Source organism: Hypanus sabinus, chromosome 10 (assembly GCF_030144855.1).
Source record: "Hypanus sabinus isolate sHypSab1 chromosome 10, sHypSab1.hap1, whole genome shotgun sequence".
Classification (NCBI taxonomy): domain Eukaryota; kingdom Metazoa; phylum Chordata; class Chondrichthyes; order Myliobatiformes; family Dasyatidae; genus Hypanus; species Hypanus sabinus.
Window position 1 is genome coordinate 119,698,698 of NC_082715.1, and position 26,366 is coordinate 119,725,063.

At 43.1% G+C, this 26,366-nt stretch overlaps 1 protein-coding gene across 4 annotated transcripts in view; it reads left to right on the top strand.

Moving 5' to 3' along the window:
- daam2 (dishevelled associated activator of morphogenesis 2) overlaps positions 1 to 26,366 on the top strand; it is a 310,900-nt gene that overhangs the window by 115,483 nt on the left and 169,051 nt on the right. For all 4 annotated transcript variants that reach the window (XM_059982795.1, XM_059982796.1, XM_059982797.1 and 1 more), the window contains exon 2: positions 14,491 to 14,696. In XM_059982795.1, the coding sequence (XP_059838778.1) occupies positions 14,517 to 14,696 (180 nt within the window). In that variant the 5' untranslated portion in view covers positions 14,491 to 14,516. The remainder of the gene's footprint in view (positions 1 to 14,490; positions 14,697 to 26,366) is intronic.

The following is a 26,366-nucleotide window of genomic DNA, read 5'->3' on the forward strand; positions in this document are numbered from 1 at the left end:
GCTGATCAACACATCCATCTGAGCTCATCCCATTTTCCCATCTGTGGTCCATATCCTTCCAAAACGTTCCTATCCATCTACCTGTGAAAATGTCTTTTAGACATTGTTGGTGCACCTGCCTCACCCACTTTCTGTTGCAGTTCATTCTATATTTTTCTGGGTGAAAAATTTGCCCATCAGGTTGTCAGTAAATCTAAGTTCTGATTCCTCAACCCCGAGAAAAGCATTCATCCTGCCTATCTGCCTCGTCAGTTAATGCACTTCTGTAAGAACACTCATTTCCCCCTGTGTTCCAATGAATGAATTCCCAACCTGTTCAACTTCCCTCTGTGACCCAGTCCTTCAAGTCACAGTAGCATTCTTTGAAATTCTCATTGAATATATTGAAGATGGAAATTTAGTGGAATCAGGTGTTACAGAGTACAAGCAGGAAAGTGGTTTTGAGTCCAGGAGCGTGGACGTAGTGGGCCAAGCCCCTGTTTCAGTGCTGTTTGACTTTTTGATTGTAGAGTAACGATCGATCTGATCGGTGGCCTCAATTGCACTTTCCTGCCTGTTGCCATACCCTTGATTCAGGGGACTGGGAGCGCTTGAGGGCGTGTATCAATATGTTAAATGCAACAGAACTCAAAGAGGTCTGACCATATGGTTAAATCTCCCTCACCCACCTGAATTAAATTTGCCTCCATTCTGTATATTCCTTTCCCTGCCTCTTCATCTGCCTGCAGACACAAGAGACTGCAGATGCTGGGAATCTGTAGCAACCCGCAAAGACTTGGAGGGATTCAGCTGATTAGGCAGTATTCATAGAGATCTTCATTCTCTTCTCAGTGGAATCCATCCTGTTCTTCAGATTTTGCTCATGTTGTTTTTGATGATCCATATTGTCACGTAGGCATCAGATCTAAACTTCATCTCTTTCTTTCTTGGATTCCTTGGGCTTTCCCACTGGATTTCGAACAGGAGCAAGAACCTTGGCTTGCAGCATCACACAAAATTATTAAAATTTAATATGAGGCCATGGGGTATTGCAGCCAAGTCTACATTGTTCTACATGGCCCCTCATTCACTTAGGCTGTGGTGGGGGGGGGGGGGGGTGGGTGTTGGTGGTGCCGCCATCTTGTGGGCTCACACAACTCCGCCCTCTCATGGCCAGTGGTATGAACTACTGCTCTGCTCTTTCTGTAAAGCAACCATTCTGTGTAGCAACACTCAACAACATAACAACAAAGTGCTCAACAACTTCTCTTTCACTTACCCACCTTCAACAACTTGTAATTCAAGTCCTCACATTTTCTCCAGACCAAAGATATAGCTGTGGGTACTCACTTGGGCCCCAGTTATGCTTGCCACAACCACTCTATATAACCAGGTGATGTGTAGCCATTGAAACTCTCTCACATATCATGGAATCAGGAAGGCTATCGATCATTAATATACATCAATTTCAACTCGCTGACTAATGGACTGTGCATGTAATCATTAAGAGTTGTCAGCCGCTGAGACAATAACATCATAAGCTGCTTCTTAGGAATAGCTTCTTCCCCTCCACCATCAGATTTCTAAATGGACAATAAACATATGTACACTACTTCACTATTTTTTCTCACTTTTTGCACTACTTTAATTATTTTAATAAATATTTCCCACTGTAGTTTATAGTTTTGTATAATGTATTGCTCTGCATTGTTGCTGCAAAACAAAAAAAAATTCACATCACATGCCAGTGATATTAAGCCTGATTCTGACTTTGAATAGCCTCACTGCAACCTTTAAGTCTAATAAGTATGAAGCTTGTTGAAGCATTGACCAAAAAGAAATCTGAAACCAGAGATACTTTCTTACCTAGACTTTGAGGTTCGGATGCCCCAAGTTAGATGAACCCTGCAACACCAGGCCATCGGGGAAACAGGGCTAATTCAATACACTAATCAAGATGCAGGGACCAGTTTCTGTAGAGTGAGAATGTGCTCCAACATTTAACTCCCATGATTTTTATGCCTTGGATTTGTGGAGAGTTTCCTGTTGTTGTCTTCACCCACCATTGGTAATGATCTCCTGGTCACGCGGGCTGAAATGTACAAGCCATAGAACCCAATAAACCTTAAAGGTGTGAGATTATTAATTCACATACAGCTCCACTCGGTGACTGATGGATCCCCACGTGCCAGTTTGGGGTTTTTACAGACATGAGAAGTTGGGGCAGGAGTTGATTATACTGCTTCTTCAACTTGCCCCTCCATTCAATAAAGTAGGAAGGATGTGTTTAAGTTGGGAAAGATGCAGAAGGTTGCTATTAGGTTTGGAGGGTTTCACGTTATAAGAAGTCACTGAATAGGCTAGGGCTTTTCTCCATGCTGCACGTAGAGTTGTATAAGGACATGCTGTCTTCTTGCTGCTGCCATCAGGAAGCAGATTCAAGAGCCTTGGGACTCGTACCACCACAAACATTTAGGCTCCTAAACAAATGGGATAACTTCACTCAACTTCACATGCCCCATCAGTGATATTTTCTCAGAACCAATAGAATCACTTTCAAGAACCCTTCATCCCAAGTTCTAGATAATTGTTGCTTATTTATTTAAGTTATTGTTTCTTCTTTTTGCATTTGCACAATTTATTTTCTTCTGATCGCTAGTTGAAAGCCCTAGTTTGGTGGTCGTTCATAGATTTGGTTCTAATTACTATTCTATAGATCGGTGAGAATGCCCAAAGAAAATTAATCTCAGGCTTGCATATGGTAACAAATATGTACTTTGATGATAAAATTTATTTTGGATTTTGAAAATCATGAGGGGCATAAATGGAATGAGTAGTCACAGTCTTTTTTTCTCTCCCGGAGTAGGACTATTTAAAACTAAAGGGCACGGATTTAAGGTTACAGGGGAATAATTTAAAGGGAACCCGAGCAGCAGCTTATTCTACACAAATGGTGGTTCAAATATGGAACCAACTGTCAGAGGAAATGTTTAGAGATGGGTGCAATGATAATGTCTGAAAGGCACATAGACTTTACATGGATAGGAAAGATCTAGAGTGATATCATTCTGATACAGGTAAATGGGACTGGGTCAGTTAGGCAACTTGGTCAAAGGTCCTTTTTCCATCTGACTGACCTGATCTTTGATATCAATTCTACTTTCCTATCTGTTGCCCACACCTTCAGTTCTGGGCATTGGGTGTGCATAAGAGGATGTTTAAGAAATAAGGTGGATAAGAAATAAGAAATCTTGTTGCACTATTAGATTGTTAGGTATGATGTTGTGACCGTCACTGAATCGTGGCTGAAGGATGGTTGTAATTGGGAGCTAAATGTCCAAGGTTACATGTTGAATCAGAGGGATAGCAGGTTAGGCAGAGGGGGTGGCGTACCTTTGCTGGTAAAGAATGGCATCAATTCAGTAGAAAGATGTGACATAGGATCGAAAGATGTTGAATCCTTGTGGGTTGAGGTAAGAAACTGCAAGGGTAAAAAGACCCTGATGGTAGTTATATACAGACTTCCAAACAGTAGCTGGGACGTGGACTACAGATTACAATGGGAAATAGAAAACGCATGTCAAAAGGGCAATGTTATGATCGTCATGGCAGATTTTAACATGCTGTTAGTTTGGAAAAGTTAGGTTGGTAATGGATCTCAGGAGAGTGAGTTGGTAATGGATCGCAAGAGAGTGAATTTGTTAAATGCCTAAGAGGTGGCTTTTTAGAGCAGTTATTAGGGAATCATCTATACTGGATTGGATGTTATGTAATGAACCAGAGACGATCAGGGAGCTTAAGGTAAAGGAACCCTTATGAATAAATGATCACAATATGATTGAGTTCCACTTGAAATCTGATAAAGAGAAAGTCAAGTCTGACATAGCAGTATTTCAGTGAAGTAAAGGAAATTACAGTGGTATGAGAGAGGAGTTGGCCAAAGTAAGTTGGAAGGAGATGCTGACAGGAATGACAGCAGAGCAGCAATGGCTTGAGTTTCTGGGAAAAATGTGGAAGGTGCAGGATAGATGTATTCCAAAAACAAAGAAATACTCAAATGGCAAATGTACAAATGTGGCTGATGAAGTCAAGGCTAATGTAGGAGCAAAAGAGAGGACATACAATAAAGAAATAATTAGCAGGAAGATAGAGAATTAGGAAACTTTTAAAAAACTACAAAAAGAAAATCAAAAAATCATTAGGAGAAAAAAGATGAAATATGAAAGCAAGCTAGCAAACAATATCAAGGAGGATAGAAAAAGCTTTTTTGAGTATATAAAAAAATGAAAGAGAGATGAGAGTGGATATAGGACCACTAGAAAATAAGGCTGAAAAAATAATAATGAGGGACAAGGAGACAGCAGAAGAACTAACTGAGTATTTTGCATCAGTCTTCACTGTGGAAGACACTAGCATTGTGCCAGGTGTTGAAGGGTGTGAGGGAAGAGAATTGAGTGCAGTTACTGTTACAAGGGAGAAGGTACTCAAAAGGCTGAAAGATCAAAAGTTACATAAATCAACTGGACCAGGTGAGTCCTTGTGCAGAGCACCTTAAAGTTGAACTTGCAGTTTGAGTTGATGGTGAGGAAGGCAAGTGCAATGTTAGCATTGTTCTAGAATACAAGAACACAAGAACATGGATGTGATACTGAGGCTTTATAAGGCACTGGTCAGTCTTCACCCTGAGTACTGTGAACAGTTTTGGATTCTATCTAAGAAACAATGTGCTGGCATGGAGAGGGTTCTGAGGAGGTTCACAAGGTTGATTCCAGGAATGAAAGGGTTATCACATCAGGAACGTTGATGGCTCTGTGACTGTATTCACTGGAATTTAGAAGGATGAGTGAGCATTTAATTGAAACCTTTCGAATGTTGAAGGGCATAGACAGAGTAGATATGGAAAGGATGTTTCCCATGGTGGGGGGGGGGGGTGGAGGATAGAGGGGAGTCCATTTAAAACAGAGATGTGGAGAAATTTCTTTAGCCAGAGGGTGGTGAATTTGTGGAATTTGTTACCACAGACAGCTGTGGAGGCCAGGTTGTTTGGCGTATTTAAGCCAGAGATTGAGTTTCTTGATTGGCCACGGCATCAACGGTTACGGGGAGAAGGCCGTAGAGTGGGGCTGAGGAGAGGAGAAAGGGATCAGCCATGATTGATTGGCAGAGCAAACTTAATGGGCCAAATGGCTTTATTCTGCTCCTGTGTCTTATGGTCTTATAGTGGAAATAGCCTGCTTCCATTTGCCTTATCTATACCCTGATAATTTTGTATACCTCAATCAAATCTCCCCTCTATCTTCTACATTTCAGGAATAAAAATCTAGCCTATTCAATATTTCCTTATAACTGAAGTCCTCCTGACAAAATCCTTGAAAATTTTCACTGCACTATTTCAATCTTATTTACATCTTTCCTGTAGGTAGGTAACCAAAACTGCACACAATACTACAAATATGTTTCACTAACATCTTATACAGATTTAACATAACATCCCATCTCCTGTACTCTATACTTTGATTTATGAGGGCTAATGGGCCAAAAGCTTTCTTTACGACCTTATCTACCTGTGACACTCTTTTCAAAGAATTACAGAATTAAAGAATTCCAAGATCCCTTTGTTCCACCACACTCCTTAGTTCCTCAATGTTCACTGCGTAAGGCCTACCCTGGTTGGTCCTACCGAAGTGCAACACCTCACACTTGTCTGCATTAAATTCCATCTCCATTTTTCCACCCATTCTTCAGCTGGTCCAGATCCCACTGCAAGCTCTGTTAGTCTTCCTCGCTGTCCACTACACCCCTAAACTTGGTGTCATCACCAAATTGCTAATAAAGTTGACAAGGTTATCATACAGATCATTGATATGGATGACAAACAGCAATGGGTATAGCGTTGATCCCTGTGGCACTCGACTACTCTTCGGCTTTCAGTCAGAAAGGCAACCATCTACTTTCACTCTCTGGTTTCTCCCACAAAGCCAATACCTAATCCAATTTACTACCTCATCCTGAACGCTGAGCAACTGAACCATCTGGACCAGTGTTCCATCCAGGACCTCGTCACTGCCTTGCCTTCACCAATTTTCCTCAAAAAAACTCTAGAAGGTTGGTTAGACACAGCCTACCGTGCATGAAGCCATGCTGACTATCCCTAATCAATTCCTGTCAATCCAAATACTCATATATCTGGTCCCTTAGAATATCTTCCCATAACCTTCCACCACTCATGCCAGGATCACTGTCCTATAATTTACTGCCGTATTTTTAGAGCCTTTCTTAAACAGAAAAATAGTATTAGCTATGTTCCAACCCTCTGGTACCATGCCAGTTGCTAAGGATGATTTTAATATCTCTGGGCCTGGGTATTTATCCACCCTAATTTTCCCAAAACAGCAAATGTCTCCTACTCTGTAATTTATATAGAGTCAATAAACTTGCTGCTGCTTTACATCTGTCTTTACATCCATCTCCCAAGTAAATACAGATGCAAAAAATCCATTTAAGAGGTCCCACATCACTTTACTCCACATATAGATTACCATTCTAATCTTCCAGAGGACCAATTTTGTCCCTTGCTATCATTTTGACCTGAACGTATCTGTAGAAGGCCATTGGATTCTCCTTTACCTTGTCTGCTTGGGCAACCTCATGCCTTCTTTTTTCCTCATGACTTCCTTCTCAAGTATTGTCTTGAATTTCTTTCACTCCATAAGCACTTCATTTGTTCCTACCTGCCTATACCTGCTATGCATCTTCTTTTGTTCTCTTATACAGGGCCTCAATATCTCTTGAGAACGGAGGTTCCCTGAACCTGTTATCTTTACCTTTTATTCTGGCAGACTCATACAAGTTTTATACTCTCAAAAATTCATTTTTCAAGGGCTCCCAGTCACCAAGTACATCTTTGCTAGAAAACAGCCTGTCCAATCCACACTTGCCAGATCCTTTCTGATACCGCCAAAATTAGTCTTTCCTCAATTTAAAATCTCAACGCTTGGATCAGACCTATCTTTTCCTCCAGTCCTGATGAAGAGTCACAGCCCAAAATGTCAGCTATACTCTTTTCCATAGATGCTGCCTGGCCTGCTGAGTTGCTCCAGCATTTTGTGTGTGTGTTGCTTGGATTTCCAGCATCTTCAGATTTTCTCTTGTTTATTTTTTTCTAGTATCACACATTCATTCATTGGGACTTCTATGTACTGATGAATTCCTGTGTGGAAGTCCCAGTGAAAAGTTAAAATTGCTTACTTTCACAATCTTATTTTTCTTGCAACAGTCTGCGATCTCTCTGCAAATTTGTTCCTCTAAATCCCACAAGCTGTTGGGTGGTCTGTAATATAGCCCTATTAACGTGGTCATACCTTTCTTATTCCTCAGTTCCACCCATAAAGCCGTACCAGACAAGTTCTCCAGTCTGTTCTGGCTGAGCACTGCTGTGACATTTTCCCTGGCTAGTAGCGCCAACCCTCCCCCTTTGATCTCTCCCACTCTGTTTCATCTGAAACAACAGAACCCTGGAATATTGCAGTTTCAGTCCTGCCCCTCCTGCAACCAAGTCTCGCTAATGATTAAAAAGTCATAATTTGATGTGTTGATCAATGCCCTGGGCTCATTTGCCTTTTCTACAATATTCTTGCATTGAAATATACACGGCTCAGAACATTACTCGTACTACGCTCAACCTTTTGGTTCCTGAATTTGTCTGAGGTCTTAACAACATCTGTCTCCACATGCTCTCCAATCTCTCCTCTATCTGTTCTGGCACTCTGGTTCTCATTTCCCTGGACATCTTGCTTCAACCCTTCTTCCCATGCTGCACTAGCAAATCTTCTTGCTAGGATATCAGTCCCCCGGCAGTTCAGGTGCAAATCGTCTTTCTGTACAGGTCCCACCTTCTCTGGAAGAGAGCCCAATGATCCAAAAAGCTGATGCCCTCCCTCCTACACCAACTCCTTAGATGTATATATGTTCTTCCTCTTTCTGGTCTCACTAACACATGAAATGGGAAGCAATCCTGAGATCACAACCCTGGAGTTTCTGTCCTTCAACTTAGCACCTAACTCCCTGAACTCTCTTTGCAGAACCTTGTCACTCTTCCTGCTCATGTCATTGGTACCTACATGGACCGCAACCTCTGGCTGCTCACCCACCTATTAAGAATGCTGAGGACTTGATCTGAGGTGACCCAAAATCTGGCACCTGGGGAGGGGGAAAACAGAGCAACTAGCATTCTTGTTCTCATGCACAAAACCTCCTTCTGTTCGCCGAACGAACGAATGAATCCCCCGTCACCACATCTCACTTCTTCTCCCCCCTCCCCCGTCTGAGCTACAGAGCCAGATTGCGTGTCAGAGAACCGACCATTGTGACATTCCACTATTAGGTCATTTCCACCCCCCAACGATGTCCAAAGATGATGACCACAGGAATACTCTGCACTGGCTGTTTAACCCCTTTCCCCTACTTCACTGTCTCCCAGTCTCCTGTGTCCTGCACCTTCGGTGTAACTAGCTCTCTATCTGCCCCATCCATCACCCCCTCAGCATCCGGAATGATCAGGAGTTTGTCCATTTCCAACTCCGACTCCTTAATGCGGAGTGTTAGAAGCTGCAGCTGGATGCACTTCTTGCAGGTGAGGTCATCAGGGGCACTGGAAGTCTCTCTGCCTTCCCATATCCCACAAGATGAACTATCCTGCCTGGCATCATTACTGCTTTAACTGTGCAAATATAAAGAAGAAAACAATAAATAAGCTGGAAAAAAATCTACCTACAGCCTTTCACCTTTTGTAACACAAGCCTCTCCTTGCTGAGTCTCTCTCAGACTTCAACTACTGCACAGAGTCTTGCCATCTTAAGAAGTTTTCTGATGACTCTGCCATAGTTGGATGCATCAGCAAGGGAGAGGAGGCTGAAACTTTGTCACACAGTGTGAGCAGAATCATCTGCAGTTTAATGTGAAAAAGACTAAAGAGCTGGTGGTGGACCTGAGGAGGGCTAAGGCACCAGTGACCCCTGTTTCCATCCAAGGGGTCAGTGTGGACATAGTGGAGGATTACAAACACCTGGGGATATGAATGGACAATAAACTGGACTGGTCAAAGAACACTGAGGCTGTCTACAAGAAGGGTCAGAGCCGTCTCTATTTCCTGAGGAGACTGAGGTCTTTTAACATTTACCGGATGGATGCTGAGGAGGTTCTATGAGGCTGTGGTGGCCAGTGCTGTCGTGTTTGCTGTTGTGTGCTGGGGCAGCAGGCTGAAGGTAGCAGACACCAACAGAATCAACAAACTCATTCGTAAGGCTAGTGATGTTGCGGGGGTGGAACTGGACTCTCTGATGGTGGTGTCTGAAAAGGGGATGCTGTTCAAGTTGCAAGCCAGCTTGGACAACAACTCCCATCCACTCCATAATGTACTGGTTAGGCACAGGAGTACATTCAGCCAGAGACTCATTCCACCGAGATTCCATGATTAACTTACTATTATTTAATTATTTATGGTTTTATATTGCTTTATTTCTACACTATCCTTGGTTGGCGCGGCTGAAACGAAACCCAATTTCCCTCGGGATCAATAAAGTATGTCTGTCTGAATCCTTGAAGAGCTTAAGCATCAAATAACCACTCTAACATTGTCCACTCCTGCAGTGGCCGCTCCACTTACCCCTGCCTTATTTTTATTTCCTTTTACCAGTCAATCCTATTTGTTGATTGGGCATTGTTCAAATATGAAATAAAAACAGGAAGTGGTGGAAATACAAAGAGGTACAGTCACACATCTCACTAGAGAGAGGTCGAGCTACAGATAATAACAATTCATCAGAACATCAGTCACTAATTCCTGCTTCTCTTCCTATTGATGCTGACTGGCCTGCGGAGTGTTTCCGGCATTTCCTGTTTTCATTATAAATTATGGTAAGTAGATTTAGGGCAGAACAATTGGACTGATCATGGTCTTTGAATTGCTTACTTGAGCCTGACATTGTACTCATCCACCTGAACCGCTACACCTGGCTTCCAGCGTGGGAGCAGATCATGCGAAGAGTGAACTCCAGGCTCAGTCATGTATCAGTGTTGATCTCACCTTGGCTAATCACTGGGCTGTGTGACCGTGTGCACTGCTTTAACCCGCAGAAGGAGATTCGTCACCAGAACTCCACAACAGTCCAAAGGTACGTACGTGTGTGAGACATTCTCAGACAGACACACAGCTGGTCTAAGATGTCCCCTTCCCCTTTGGTTACAGAGCTTTTGATGTTTATTGTCAATGTATAGGAATTGCTCTGCAAAAAATAGACCAAGTTCCCCTTAGTTCATCGCCTACCATTCTGGCATGCTGCACTGACAATGGAGTTATTATTCAATGATACCAATCAAACTCTTATCAGTTGGTTCTGTCTGAGTGATGAATTGAAGCCAGCCTCCTGAGAATGTTGTAATTCCAAACAGACAGCGTGTAAAACTGTGCGAGGGTTAGACTCTTAAAGGGGAATGGAAAATAAAGAAAAACTTTTGTTAACAGACAGAATGTTAATAGTGGCAGTACTCATGTTAAAAATAATTCACAATAGCTTATGTTATCCAGGACAAAACAGACCACATCGGTGATACATAATCAAGGACCCCTCCCACCCCAGCAATTCTTGCTTCTCCCACCTCCGATCAGGCAGAAGATACAAAAGCATCTATCTCTGTTATCAGACTCTTGAATGGATCTCTTGTACAATAAAATTGAATTCTTGATCTCTCCTCTTCTTCTATTCCCTACACTGGCCTTTAAACTCTGCTCACCTGCCCATCAAACTCCTCCTGGCTCCCATCCTCCCTGCCTTTCTGCTATGATCCACTCTCCTCTCCCATCAGATCCATTGTCCCCAGCCCTTCACCTTTCCTACCCACCTGGCTTCACCTAGTACCTTCCTGCTATCCTCCTTCCCTTCCCCTCCAGGTTTACGTCTTTCCGCTTCCTTTCTAGTCCTTACGACGGCTCTTGGCACGAATCATTGACTGTTTGTTCATTTCCATAAATACTGAGGAGTTCCTCCAGCGTATCGTGTGTGTTGCTGTGGATTTACAGCATCTGCAGAATTCCTCGTGTTTATGTTCTTGATCTCCCAGTTCAGATTGTCGTGGCCCTTGCACTTTATTTCCCAATCTGCACTGCACTTTCTTTATTTTATATAGTATTGTAAAACAATATTCTGCATTGTTTTTCTATACTAATACCACAATATACTTAAGTATGGCATGATGATCTGTCTTCGTGATGTGTAAACAAAAACTTCACTGTACCTTTTGTTACATGTGACAATAATAAAGCAATATATGTAAATATCCTAATTGTGCCTTCTCCCCACCTCCATCTAAACAGAAGTCACGGTGTGCACCATTTACAAGGTGTACTCCAGATAGTGTTCAGTCTACTCTGATGGCACCAACCAAACTAGTGACTTCTGCTACTAACAAAGATACAGGCAATTATGAACACCACCACCTGCAGTTTCTTCTACAAGTTGCACACTAGGCTGGCTTAGAAATGTATCAGAATCCAATCTATTAACAGTCTTCAATTGTTGTTTTGCTCAGCATGAAATTATTATAGATTGCAAAATATGGTGCAGAAAAAGGAATAAAGAGGTCGTGTACATGGTGGAGGGGAAGAAGCTGTTGCTAAAGCACTACGTATGGGTTTTCAGGCTCCTGTACCTCCTCCCTGATGGTAGTAATGGAAAGATGTTGTGCCCCGTATGGTGATGGTTGCTGACTACTTGAGGTATTGCCTCTTGAAGATGTCTTTGATGATGGAGAAGGTGGTGCTAGCTGAATTTGTAACCCCTCTTCAGTCTATTGCGATTGTGTGCCTTGGACCGTCCATAACAGACTGTGATGCAACCGGTCAGAAGGCTCTCCAACATATCCATCAGAAATTTGTAAGTCTTATAGATTTGTAAGAATGTGAGGGACTGTACCCCAATGAGAGTCAACATTTATGGAACTGTACCCTAGTGGAGGTCAATATGTGGGACTGCACCCCAGTGAGATTTAATGTCTATGAAACTATACCTGGTGAGAGTCAATGTGTGTTAGAATTATTCCCAGTGAAAGTCACTGTCTATGTGTGTGTGTTTTCTTCTGTATATATGAGTGCATATCTGGATTCTCGTCTGCCTGAGTCAGAGAGAGAGAAAGTGAGCATCCACAAGCGTACACCTGCTAAGATGGTTCAGCAGAGCCTAGTTTCCACTTATCTTGCATCTCCCTACCAAGACATTCCATCAGTTTAGCTGTGGCGAAACCACAACTAAAGTAATTACACACAGGCAACTCCCACTCCTCAGCACTGCAGAGGAAATAAGCCACCCTTAACCTTGGAGGTCTGGCCAAGGCTCAGATACCCTTTGATTAGTTGACTGTGGCTTGTCACACACTGGTGCTCGCCATAATCTCTGTTAGCTCCACTTGAGTTGACGAGAATAGAGCAAGTGCTTGTGAAGCTGTTATTGTTCTCCCCGCAGCACCCGAAGCAGCCGCACAGCCACGGTCAGTGTAGCAGACTGGTGAGTTGTGATGGCTCTCATTGGACAGTTCCAGGGAGCCTTTGACTCTTACCAGCAGGGGTCTTCGTTTCAGTCACTATGAAGTGTGGAGACAGTTTCTGCTTTCTCTATTGTTGAAGCAGCTCTGTGCAGCTACTGGGCTGGAAAGACATCACCCTCAGAATGGTTTAGCACGCAAAGCTTACTGTGGTAGGAACGAGGCAACACAATGTGTTGTAGAGTATGGAAACAGGCCTTTTGGCCCAATGATTCCATGCCAACCATATTATCATCCCAAACTAGTCCTGATTGCCCACACTTAGCCCTCTAAACTTTCCCTCTACAAATGTCTATTAAATATTCTAATTGTAACTGTCTTTACCACTTCCTTTGAAAACACATCTCGCATACCCACCACCAGAAAACTGGACCTCAAATTCCCCTTAAATCTTTCCCCTCTCACCTTAAAATGTACTCTCTGAATTTAGACTCTCATTTCTTCAGGAAAAAAGAAATGTGGCAGTTCACTTTATTTGTGCTCCACGATGTTATATACATCTATGATATCAACCCCTAATTTGTTGTCCATCCTTTTTTCCCCCGGGACTGTAGGTGACAGAAGGGTGACCTTGTCGAGATTTATAAGCTCGTCAGGGGGATAGAGAATAGAGAAGGTGAATGGTCACAGAGTAGGGGAGTCCAAAAGTAGAAGGCATAGGTTTAAGGTGACAGGGTCCTGATGGACAACTTTTTTCCACAAAGAGATTCGTAGGCATATGTGGTGGAACAAGAGGAAGTGGCAGAGGTGGGTACACTTAACGATATTTAAAAGACCTTTGCAGGCAAAAAGGGGTAAGTCAGTCAGTCTACTTGATTAGTATGGACAAGGTGGGCTGAAGGGCTTTTTTCTATGCTATATAGTTCTAGAACTTTCTAACTCGATACTTAATATCCCATGAGCTTAATGGTTCGGTACTTCACTTCAGATGGCAGTAGTGTGCCTGGAGTCATTTGTCAGTGGTAAGAGTGATTTTTCTCCTCCATAAGGAATTAGAGAGCCCAATTTTTTTGGTACATCTTGATGCAGAGTTTCAAACCCAAAACCGCGAGTCCCTTTTCCTACCACCACCCCCACCCTCCCTCATAGATGCTGAGTTCCTCCAGCGGATTGTTTGTTACTCCACGTTACACCTGACATAGTAATGTTGTTTTTAATATATTTGACCTTGGGTCAAGAACACTACTGTCATTTAAGTGTCCATCTTGTTGCCCTGACTGGTGCTGTTTGCTCCATTAGTAGAAGTCAGAGCAATTACAGAAACACATCATAACCAACCATATACAGTTGGCTTGGGCAAATTCACATTATGTGTAAGAAATGTTTCTTAAGGAGTGACAGTAAAGTTGAATATTTCTTTCAGATATCTTTGTAGTCACTTTTACTAGTTTTTAACAATGAATTAAGACTTTTGGGACTGGTTGTGAATTCACATGCTCTGAACCATGGCCCAATTTGATAACTACTGACATGCTGGATCATTTTCCCATCTAAGTTTTCATCCTTGCAGTTTAGCCAGATGGCAGGTAGAGCTGCTGTCTCATGGCTCTAGTGATCCCAATTCGATCCTGACCTTGGGGTACTGTTGCTATGGAGCTTTCAGGTTCTGCCTGTGATTGGGGGGATTTTCTTTGACTGCTTTGGTTATCTTCTCTCACATCCCAAAGATATGTGGGTCAGTGGGTTAATTGTTCATTGTAAATTATCTCCATGTGTGTTATAGAGTGTTAGAATCTGAGGGCGATTGATAGGAATATGCAGAGGATTAAAATAAATTGGACAAGGATAACTAGGTGATTGATAGTGGGCAAGGCTTCAGTTGCCCAAAGGGCCTGATTCCGTGCTGTGTAACCCTATCACAGAGATAGAGCTCAAAGGTCCTCTCATATTTATGACTCTTTCTCCTTCTTGTTTCAGACCATGAGCTCTAGCTAGCACTACAGATGTTGACCATGGCGCCTCGGAAGCGGAACCGTCATGTTTTGGGATTTCTTTGCTGCTTCCGGAGTAGCGAGCATCCAGAAATCACCTTCAAGGACAGCAGCGTGCCTTTGCAGCTGCTGGAGTTCTCCCTGCCCATGCCACCCACCGACGAACTCAACGCCAGGTTCGCAGAGCTTGTGGTAAGTGTGGCTGAGTAGCACGGGGCTGAAGGACCCCGGCTGATGGAGTCGCAATCTCTGCCTTTTAGAAATCTATTTATTCACTTCTCACATCTGATCGGGCCAGCATTTATTGCCCATCCCTAATCGCCCATGAAATGTTATTTTGCAGTTGTACAGGACATCGGTGAGCCCGTACTTGAAATACTATGTACAAATTTGGTTACCCTATTATAGAAATTATATTAAACCAGAAAGAGTGCAGAAGAAATTTACAAGAATGTTGCCAGGATTCGAAGGTTTGTATTGTAGGGCTTTATTCCTTGGAGCATACAGTAGGTGACAGAAGAGGTGACCTTATCAAGGTGTATTAAAGCATGAGAAGCCCAGAGAGGGTGAATGGACGCTGTTCTTTTCACAGATAAAGGGAGTCAAAAATTAAAGAGCATAGCTTTAAGATGAGAGGGGGAAGATTTAAAAGGGACTTGAGGGGCAACTTCTACATGCAGAAGATGGTGCATTTTGGAATGAGCTGCTAAGTTACAATAACAACATGTAAAATACATTTTCCAATCATGTGAACATGGATAGCAAAGGTTTAGCAGGGATTCCCAGCCTTTTTTTATGCCCTACTGTTAACCAAGGAGTCTGTTGACCCCCAGGTTGGGAACTCCTGATTTTGAGAGATACGTTCCAAACATGAGCAAATGGCTTTGCTTAAATGTTTAACATGGAGATTGGGCTGAAGCGGCTTGTTTCTGCACTGCATAGCTCTCTGACTCTAAGATAAGACATTTTCTCAAACCATTGCAGACCTGATGAAGTATGTTTCCACAATCTGGAGGGGATTTTGCAGTGATGGTGTTCCCATTCACTTGCAGCCCTTGACGTTCCTAATGGGACTGGGAGGTGGTGTTGTAGTAGTCTGGGTGAGCAACTGTGATGCACTGTTTGTGGAAGGGATGGAAGCTTAGAGAGAATTTGTTCATTTTGTGCCGTGTCGTATGATGTCAGTGATCGTGGTCTTTCCATGACCATGATTGTTCTTGGCAAAATTTTCTACAGAAGTGTCTGCCATTGCTTTCTTCTTAACAGTGTCTTAACAAGATAACCCCAGCTGTTATCAATACTCTTTAGAGATTGTCTACCTGATGTCAGTGGTCACATAACCAGAACTTGTGATATGCACCAGCTGTTCATATGACCATCCACCAGCTGCTCCCATGGCTTCACCTGACCCTAATCAGGGGGTGGGGACTAAGCAGGTGCCACACCTTGCCTAAGGATGACCTGCACCTCCTTTGGGAGAGATCTGTCTCCACCCACTCCACTTAGTGAGAACAGATGGGATGCTAATTTAAGCAGGTTTTTGGTCCTTCTTTTGGTGGGATGGAACACCTTGAAAGTTGTTGCAGCTCAGGTCACACCCTGACATAGTTTGTAGATGGTGTAAAGGCTTTAGGATGTTAGGAATTGAATTACACATCACAGGCTATCCAACCTCTGCAATCACATCATTCTCATGGCTGATCGTTCATTTTTAGGTCAGCGTGATATGACAGGTGATTTTGCACTGTGTAACAGTTCCTCCCATCGATAGTCCTAGAGAAAGCATGATATGGGCAGACTGACTGTCACTCTCAGGAACCAACTTGGTTAGCATAGGCAAGCCGGGCTGAAAGGCCTGTTACTGAGCTATATGACTTTATTTTGTAATCCAGTACCTGTCTTGACCAAGATTTTGGGCACTGACATCTTTGGAGGTTGTCCATTGGAGAGGCTGACATTGAGCGGAAGCATGCAGGGCTGGAGGTCCGAGGCCAGGTTCCTGTGGATGGTGGATGAGAAAGTCTCATTGTTTATGCCCAACCTCTTAAGTAATCAGGCACAGCACAGCAAAGGTCTTATTTTATAAAAAGAGAAAGGAAAGAAGATTTGCATAGAGTCATAGAGCACAAATAGGCCATTCGGCCCACTGAATGTGTGCTGCCCATCAACCACCTATCCGCTCAAATCACACACAAATCTAATTTTAATCAACAAACAAACCGCTAGAGGTGCTCAGCAGATTGAATAACATCAATAGGGGGAAAGGAGTTGATAATGTTTCAGATTAAAACCCTGCATCAGGTCTTTTTCCTTAGATAGATGCTTCTCGACCCACGGATTTCCTCTAGAAGATTGTTGCTGCAGAATACAGTGTCTGCATTCCCTGTGCTTCCTGTCCCATTTTAATTCTCCCCACATTCCCATTAACCATTTCTCCATCTGCCCACCCCCACAGTTTATACCACTCACCTACACATTTGGGGGAAATTAACCCCCCATCAACCCAGACACCTTTGGAGTGTGAGAGAAAACCAGAGCACTCAGGGTGGCCCATGGGGTGGGGGGGTTGTTGCATAGGGAGAACATGCAAGCTTTGCCAGGACGACACCAATGGTCGAACACTCATCTGGGCCCATTGCTGCGCTTACTCCATGAATACAAAAAGGCAAATGTGACTTGGTTAGAAACATCCTTTTGCTTCTGACTCGTATGGCTGAGGTTCAAGTGCTGATTCAGAGCTGGGAGTATGACGATCTATGGTGGCTCGTTCTGCTGCAGCAGTGGGGAAGTCCTGGATGATCAGATATCCAGCTGATCCCTTATACCAGGGACCCCCGACATTTTTCAAGCCATGGACACCTTCTACCATTAACCGGGGTTCATAGATCTCAGCTTGGGAACTCCCGCATTCGATGTTTAACCAGTTAGATCTCAAAGAAGTCACAGCAGAGTTATCCTTGTATTTAAAGCCAGCAAGTCACCATACCAGAATGATTTTTCAGTCAAAGATTTGTAGAGTTATACAGCATCCTTACCATTGCCAGCTGACTCCAGAGACACTACTGTGGTTGACTCGTAATTTCCCTCTGAAATGAAGTGGTAGACCATTAAATTTACAGTGGAACAGAGGTTCTGGTCCATGATTCCCTGAAAGTGGAGTCACAGGTAGACAGGATGTTAAAGTGGAGTTTTGGCACACTGACCTTCATCCGTCAGGGGGTTGAGTATAGAAGTTGGGAGGTTATGTTGCAGTTGTACAAGATACTGATAAGGCTGTACTTGGAATATTGTGTTTAGTTTCTGGTCACCCAGCTATGGGAAAGATGTTAAACTGCAAAACAGTGGTGAAAGAGATTTACTAGCTTGTTGCCAGGACTTAATGGACTAAGTTATAGGGAGAGTTTGGGCAGGTTAGGACTTTATTCCAGGAATGTAGAGACTGAGAAGTGATTTTATACAGTGGAAGTGTATAATATTATGAGGAACATAAATAGGGTCTTTTCCAAAGTTTGGAGTATCAAGAACTGGAGGGCAGACGTAGATTAATAGTGAAAGGAGTAAAATCTAATGGGAACTTGGAGTGGAGGAGCAACTTTTTACACAGAGAATGATATCTATATGGAATGATCTGCCAAAGAAAGTAATTGAGGCATATATAATAACTACCTTTAAAAGACAATTGCACAGGTATGTGGATGAGAAAAGGTTTAGAAGTTCATAGATCAAATGCAGGCAAATGGAACTAACTTTGATGGGCATCTTGATCTATGAGACTATGACTCCAAGTTCAGGATAGAGATATACAGTAGAACAACAGAAAAGGAACTTGTATGCCCAATTCATCCATGTAACCATAACGCTTATCTATGTTATTTGCATTTGCCTGCACATGGGTCATACCTCCCTAAATTATTCCTCTCCATGTACCTGCCCAAGTGTTCATTCAAAGTTACCTTTGTCTCTATCACCTCCTCTGGCAGTTTGTTACACATACCCTCCACCCTCTGTGTGAAAAATAAGCCTCTCAGATCCCTTTGAAATCTTTTCCCCTCTCATCTTAAACTTGTTCCTAATTTTAGACTCCTCTAACCTGAGAAAAGACTGTCCCTCTGTATGCTTTCTCCTAACAACTGAAACTCAAGTCTAGGGATTGTCTTTGGGAGTCTCTTTTCATATTTTATTTAGAGATTCAGCACGGTAACAGGCCCTTCTGGCCTAATGAGCCGGCGGCGTCCGGTTACTCCCGTGTGACCGGTTAACCCACTAAAGTTTAGTAACTAAACATGTACGTGTTTGGAATGTGGGAGAAAACTCACAATGCCACAGAGAGAATGTACAAACTCCTTACAGGCAAAGACAGAATTTAACCCAGGTCCCTGGCATTGCAATCGTGTTACATCTACTGTTAAGCGCTGCTCCTCTTTAGTTTAGTCATGTCCATTTTCTGCAACTCCCTCTAGCTTAATCACGTCCTTCCTGTGTCTTGTCACCACATGTTGCTGCATATGGGAGCTGGCTGTGTTGTAACGGACTCTGCTGTGTCCACCGTGACAATAGTACACTTCACAATAGTCTGTGAGGTCCCTAATGTAATACCAGAGGCGCCAGTCTTGGAGTGGGAAATGGCTGGCACACTTCTTATAAAAGCACTTCACTAGCCATGAAACGCTCGGGATACAATAACGCTTAGTTACAATAAGAATACAATTCCTTTTTATTTTCTTTTGAATTAATATCTGGTCGATTTTCTGCTGAGTGCATCGGTCCCGATCTTACAGATGGACGCACAGTCCTTGAAATGTGAGCCATGCAACCCACGATGCAGTTCCCAGGTGCTGAACATCTGAAAGATCCTGGCTGCCCACGATCCTGATGACATTAGAGATGTCTGATGCTTAACAACAAGATCTGTGGATGAGAGGAAATACCCCTGAGTCCAATTAGGGGGAAGTGTTATTATTTTCCATGTTTTGGTTTATACAGCTGTTAAAAGAAAGCAACATCATGAGGGAGAGAGGGAGAGAGAGGTTTAGATACTGAATGACTCAAGCAGCCTTGCTGTGTCCCAGGTTTCCATCTAACAGCACCAGGAGACTGAATTGCTTAACAATGCTATTGTTAGGAATCGTGAGGGAATCGTGATTATTTGCCACGCACATGTTAATATTTACATGTTTGAAAATTGTATCACTAATTATCTTAGGATGGACCATCACGTCTGATATACAACATCACATCTTATTGAGAGCTCCTGGTGAAAAGATCTGGGCTAACATGCCATTTCAGTACCGTGGCAGTACTGGCAGCAGAGGTGATATCTTTTGATGAAGTTTCAGGTCTAGACCCTGCAAGGTGTCCTGATGCAGGGCCACCAGTTGACCGTCCATCTGCCTGCACAGATGCTGCCTGATCTGCTGAGTTCTTTAACTGTTTGGTTTTGCTCCAGGTTCCAGCATCTAGAGACTCCTGTGACTGTCGTTCTCATAATTAAATAGCAGCTTAATTCCTTGAAGAGCTGGAAATTTTGCTGAGAAAGAATGGATAGGCAGGCCTCATCTGGAAGAGTGGTGATAATGTAGCACAACTAATGGAGCTGCTGTCTCACAGGTATAATCTTCACCTCCTGTGTGACCGGTTAACCCACTAAAGTTTAGTAACTAAACATGTACATGTTTGTGGCTCTTTGTGTGGAGTGCACACATTCCTCCCTGCCACTGACAAGAGTTTACTAGAATATAGAACAGTACAGAACAGGAACATGGCCCATTGGCCTACAATGTTGTGCCCAAATTCCTTACATTATTAATTAAACACCTAACTAGAAAGGTCGACTCGCTATTCATTTTTATGGATGCTGCCTGACCTGATGAGTTCCTCCAGCATTTTATAGACAATAGACAATAGGTGCAGAAGTAGACCATTCGGCCCTTCGAGCCTGCACCGCCATTTTGAGATCATGGCTGATCGATTACTATCAATACCTGGTTCCTGCCTTGTCCCCATATCCCTTGATTCCCCTATCCATAAGATACCTATCTAGCTCCTTCTTGAAAGCATCCAGAGAATTGGCCTCCACTACCTTCCGAGGCAGTGTATTCCAGACCCCCACAACTCTCTGGGAGAAGAAGTTTTTCCTTAACGCTGTCCTAAATGACCTACCCCTTATTCTTAAACCATGCCCTCTGGTACTGGACTCTCCCAGCATCTGGAACATATTTCCTGCCTCTATCTTGTCCAATCCCTTAATAATCTTATATGTTTCAATCAGATCCTCTCTCAATCTCCTTAATTCCAGCGTGTACAAGCCCAGTCTCTCTAACCTCTCTGCGTAAGACAGTCCAGACATCCCAGGAATTAACCTCGTGAATCTACGCTGCACTTCCTCTACAGCCAGGATGTCCTTCCTTAACCCTGGAGACCAAAACTGTACACAATACTCCAGGTGTGATCTCACCAGGGCTCTGTACAAATGCAAGAGGATTTCCTTGCTCTTGTACTTAATTCCCTTTGTAATAAAGGCGAACAGTCCATTAGCCTTCTTCACTGCCTGCTGCACTTGCTCATTCACCTTCAGTGACTGATGAACTGATGTGACTGGTGTGTGTGTTGCTTTGGATGTCCAGCATCTGCAGATTTTCTTGTGCCTATAATAAACTAACCTCTTCTGTCTGCATCACGAATTCTCAGTCCAAAATGTTGACCCTTTATTCATCTCCTTTATTCATCTCATGGCCTGACCTGCCAAGTTCTTCCAACGTTGTATGTGTGTTGCTCAGAATTTGCAGTATCTGCAGAATTGCCTGTATTTATAAGCTTATCTGCCCATTCTTTGCATATTCTTCTGCCTATCTGAGAGCCTCGTAAGCACCTCTATCGTATTTGTTTGTACAACTGGCAGTTCATGCTATGCAACCACCACTCAGTGTAAAAAAACTTACCCCACACATCTCCTTTGAACGTAGCCCGCTCACCCTAAATGCAACCCCTCTGGTATTAAACATTTAGATACCAGCTATCTATTCTATCTAAGTCTCTCATAATCTTATAAACTTCTATCAAGTCTCCTCTTAGCCTTCGCCGCTCCAAAGAAAGCAACCCCAGTGTGTCCAACTTCTCTTTATAGCGCATGCCTTCCAATCCAGACAGCATCCTGACGATCTCATCTGCACCTTCTCCAAATCCTCCACATCCTAAAGAGTGCAGTCTGGTAGGCACATTCACGGCTTTAAATAGATCCTGGTGTGCAGCTGATTGGTGGGAGAAACATGCAGGGAGTTGATGGCAATCTGACAGAACAGGTCACAAGGAAGTATGGGAAGGAAAGAGATTGATAGGACTGCACTGAGAGCTGGCATAGAGTTGATAGGCCAAATGGCCCTTTTCTTTGATAACAGGAAATTTAAAATAATATGGGGCAAAACACACACAATGCTGCAGGAACTCAGCAGGTCAGGTAGCATCTATGGAAGTGAATAAACAGTCAACGTTTCCAACTGAAACGCTTCAGCAGGACTGGAAAAAAAGATGAGAAGTCAGTGCAAGAAGGTGGGGGGATGGGAGGAAGAAGCACAAGGTCACAGATGGCAGGTGAAACAGGAAAAAGGAGGAGGGAAGAAGTAAAAAGCTGGGAAGTTGATTGGTGAAAAAGATAAAGGGCTGGACAAGGGTGAAATCTGATAGGAGAAGGCAGAAGATCTTAGAAGAAGGGGAAGGTGGAGGAGCACCAGAGGGAAGTGACGGGCAGGGAAGGAGGTAAGAGAAAGAGGGAAACAGGAATGGGGAATGACGAAGGAGAAGAGCTGGGGGACAATTAGTGGAAGTTCAAGAAATTGATGTGGTGGTAGTTCTAGAAGACACTTTCAGATACATTTGGAAACTGCCGAACATCTCCAGAGAAACAGGTCCAATCCTGCCCTCGGGTGTATTCTGTGTGGAGGTTCCACATTGTCCCTGGACCATGAGTGTTATGTTTTGTAACTTCAAAATTAATTCAAAGAAAGACACAGGAGTCCAGGAATGTGGATCTGGATTCGTCTTTACTTTAAGCGGGGCCTGCACATATCACGTGGTGACATGATAATGTGTGCAATTAATGTACTTCTACATATAACCCGTAATGAATTATTTAAATAAGCAAGAATATATATATTAACAAGATTACTCTAATAGTACTGAAATATTAAATACACAACACATGGGGCTTCTCCCAGATGCTCCAAGTACCATACTTCCCCCTTCTATATTCCAAAGCTTGTAGGGGTTGATAGGCTAATTGGTCGCTGTACTGTAAATTGACCCTAGTGCGTAACTAAGTGTTTGAATCTAAGTCAACTTTCTGGGGATGTGGGGAGAATAAATAATGGGATTGAATGATCCCAGGAGTGAAAGGCTTCATGTATGAGGAGCGTTTGCTGCCTCTATCCTGTATCACATTGAGTTCAGACGAATAGCAGGTGAACCTTATTAAAAGCTACCAAAAGCTGAAAGACTTTTATAGAGTGGACATGGAGAGGATGTTTCCACTAGTAGGAGTGACCAGGATCTGGGGCAAAGCTTCAGATTGAAGGGATGTCCCTTCAGAACGGAGATGAGGAGGAATTTATTCAGCCAGAGGCTGGTGAATCTGTGGAACTTACTGTTACAAAGGGCTGTGGAGGCAGATACTGATAGGTAAGGGGTTTAAGGGAGAATGGAGTTGGGAAAAAAATCAACCTGCTTTTATGGTAGAGCAAACTTGATGGGGCAAATAGCCCAATATTTCTTCTACATCTTATGGTCATAAACAGCTGCTTCATCATTGGCACGGTGAGAAACCGAGCCTGTTCCTATGCTATAATCACACCATGCCTCTGTGATGATAATCTCATCACCGCCCAAATTACAGTGTCCTGGACAGGCAAAGCGGCACAAGGCAAGGAAAAATGAAGAAACAAATATACGGCCTTCTTCTCAATCACTACTTTGCTGGCAGCCTTTACCAGCTCTGTAAAAATAACTAACGGATTTATCTTGGCCCCTTACACTGGGCAACTTTGCCAAGAAACAAAAGACTCTTAAATCAGCAGCCAATAGGTGAGAGCTTTGTCCCTGCAGTTTTACAAGGGGAGACGCCAGTGTGTCAGGCTGGAAAAAGGTGATGGCACGTTATTTTCTGACTGCTTGTTTTCTCAAATAAAAGTTCCTTTGACCGTGAATTTCTTTGGCAGGGCCTTTCTTTAGTGCTTTTCTAGCTTCGTTTATCCTTGAGCTATAAGCTTTACTGTACAACAAGCCTTCCAAATAGACAGTTTTGCAAATGGTACTGGAATGTGCGTGAGGGAATGCAAAGTGTCTGGCCAATAGGAAGCATGGTCCTTCGAACCTGAGGGTTGCCTGCCGTTCCCTTGCATTCATATTTTAGGAAAGATTCCATTACAGATTTCAGAAGACCTTTGACAAGGTGCCCACATGAGGCTGCTAAACAAGATAGAAGCCCATGGTATTATAAGAAATATACTAGCATGGACAGAAGATTGGCTGACTGGCAGAGAGCAAGGAGTTGGAATAAAGTGGGTATTTTCTAGTTGGTTGCCAGTGACTAGTGGTGTTCAGCTGGGATTGGGATTGGGAATGCCTCTTTTAACTTTATTTGTCAGTGATCTGGATGATAAAGTTGATGGCTTTGTGGCCAGGTGTGCAGATTTTACAAATATAGTTGGAGGGTCAGGTAATGTTCAGAAATCAGGGAATCTTCAGAAGGACTTGGAACAGCTTAGAGAAGTGGCAGATGGAGTGCAGTATAGGGAAGTGTATAGTCATGCACTTCAATAGGAGGAATTAAGACATAGTCGATTTTATTTTTTATTTTTTCAAGAGGGGGTGAATTCAGAATTTGGGGGTGCAAAGAGACTTGGCAGTCCTGGTGCCAAATTCCCTAAAGGTTAACTTGCAGGTTGAGTTAGTAAAAAAGAAGGCAAATGCAATGTTGGCATTCATTTTGAGAGGACGAGAGTACAAAATCAAGAATGTAATGCTGAGGCTTCACATGACAGACCACCTTTGGAGTATTGTGAGCAATTTTGATGCCCATATCTAATAAAGTATGTGCTGGTATTGGAGAGGGTCCAGAGGAGGTTTATGAGAATGATCCTGGGAATGAACAACTTAATGAATGAGGAGTGTTTGATTGCTCTGGGTTTGTACTCACTTGAGTTTAGAATAAGGTGGGGGGAGAACTCATTACAACCTACTGAGTATTGAAAGGCCACAACAGAATGGTCATGGAGAGATTATTTCCATTAGTGGGAGAGTCTAGGACCAGCGGGTGGAGAACTTCTGGAATTCATTGTCACATATGGCTGTATACTGATCATGAAACAGTTGGATGAGGCCAACAATCCCCTCAAGTCAGCTCCCAACATTCACTCAGTCCTGGCTGATCTAATCTTTCCCACAACACAATGATCCTGCATCAAATCCGTAATCCCCTGAGCAGTCCAACTCTCAGTCCATCTGTTTCAAATATGTGCAATGACTCTGCCTCAGCAGGTCACTGAACACATGAATTCACAACCCCCTGAGAGAAGAACTTCCACCCCTTCTCCATCTGAAACAGGTGACCCCTTATTCTGAAAGTGTGCCCCTTATACTAGAGCTAGGAAAAAGAAGTTCTGAACAAAGAGGCCATGCAAGTTTTGGAACTTTTGTCCACAAGATATGCAATATCTGTTGTTAATTTTAAAAATGGAATTGATACACTCTTGTTAAATAGCGTTTTTGAACACGACAGGCATATGCATGGAGTTAGGTCACAGACATGATCTTACCAAAAGGCAAAGTGAGCTTGTGAAGTGAAGCAACCAACTCTTCTTAATATGTTTCTATTTTATAATGTAATTTCACTCACAACTGAGGGCAGAGGTTCTGCAGAGAATGGGTGTCTCCCCGCTATCTTTATATATGGTTACCTAGTCTTGATAATGGTTCAGATGTTATGCTCAGGTGTTATATCTGCACCTTCCTTTGATGTTAATTGGCTAAGACAGTGAAACCATTCCTCCAATGGGATAAACAAGAGCTTAGTTTGAAAAATCAGGCGAGAGTCTGGGCACCAAGGTAGCATAGCGGTATGGCTCTGAGTGTCAGAGTTCAGAGTTCAATTCTGACATCACTTGTAAGGAGTCTTTACATCCTCCCCATGGAATGCATGGGTTTTCTCCGCGTGCTCCGGATTCCCCCCACTGTCCAAAGACATTCTGGTTAGTAAGTTAATTGGTCATTGTAAATTGGCCCATAAGTATGATAGGGTTAAATTGGGGGTTACCGGGTGGTGTGACTCGAAGGATTCGAAGTTTCCATGCTGTATCTCTAAATAACTAAATAAAAATAAAGAATCAAGGAGCCTGTTCTACCTGGGCCCTATTGATCCATGAGTCTCAGAGCCAGATTCCATGTCTCATTAATCCCCGGCTGCAGGACAAGATTCCATTGATCCATGGAATACAGGGCTGGAATCTCCTTCCTGTTAGCTCACATGGTGAAGGAACCAGAGTACATGTCCTACTGATGTGTGAAGCCCAGGTCTAGAGCCCGTGATCCTTTTCACAGTCCAGGATCAAAACCCGCGTCTTGTTGATCAGCAGAACTTGTGTTCCATTAATCTATGAATTCTGGGACAGAGTCTGTAACCCACCAGTCCACAGGTTGCAGTTCAAAGTGCAAGTCCCATTGCTCCATAGAATCATCATCATTATGTGCCGTGTTGTATAATGTAGGTGATCATGATCTATGACCATGATTGCACTTCACAAATTTTTCTTCAGAAGTGGTTTGCCATTGCCTTCTTCTGGGCAGTGTCTTTACAAGACAGGTGACTCCAGTCAT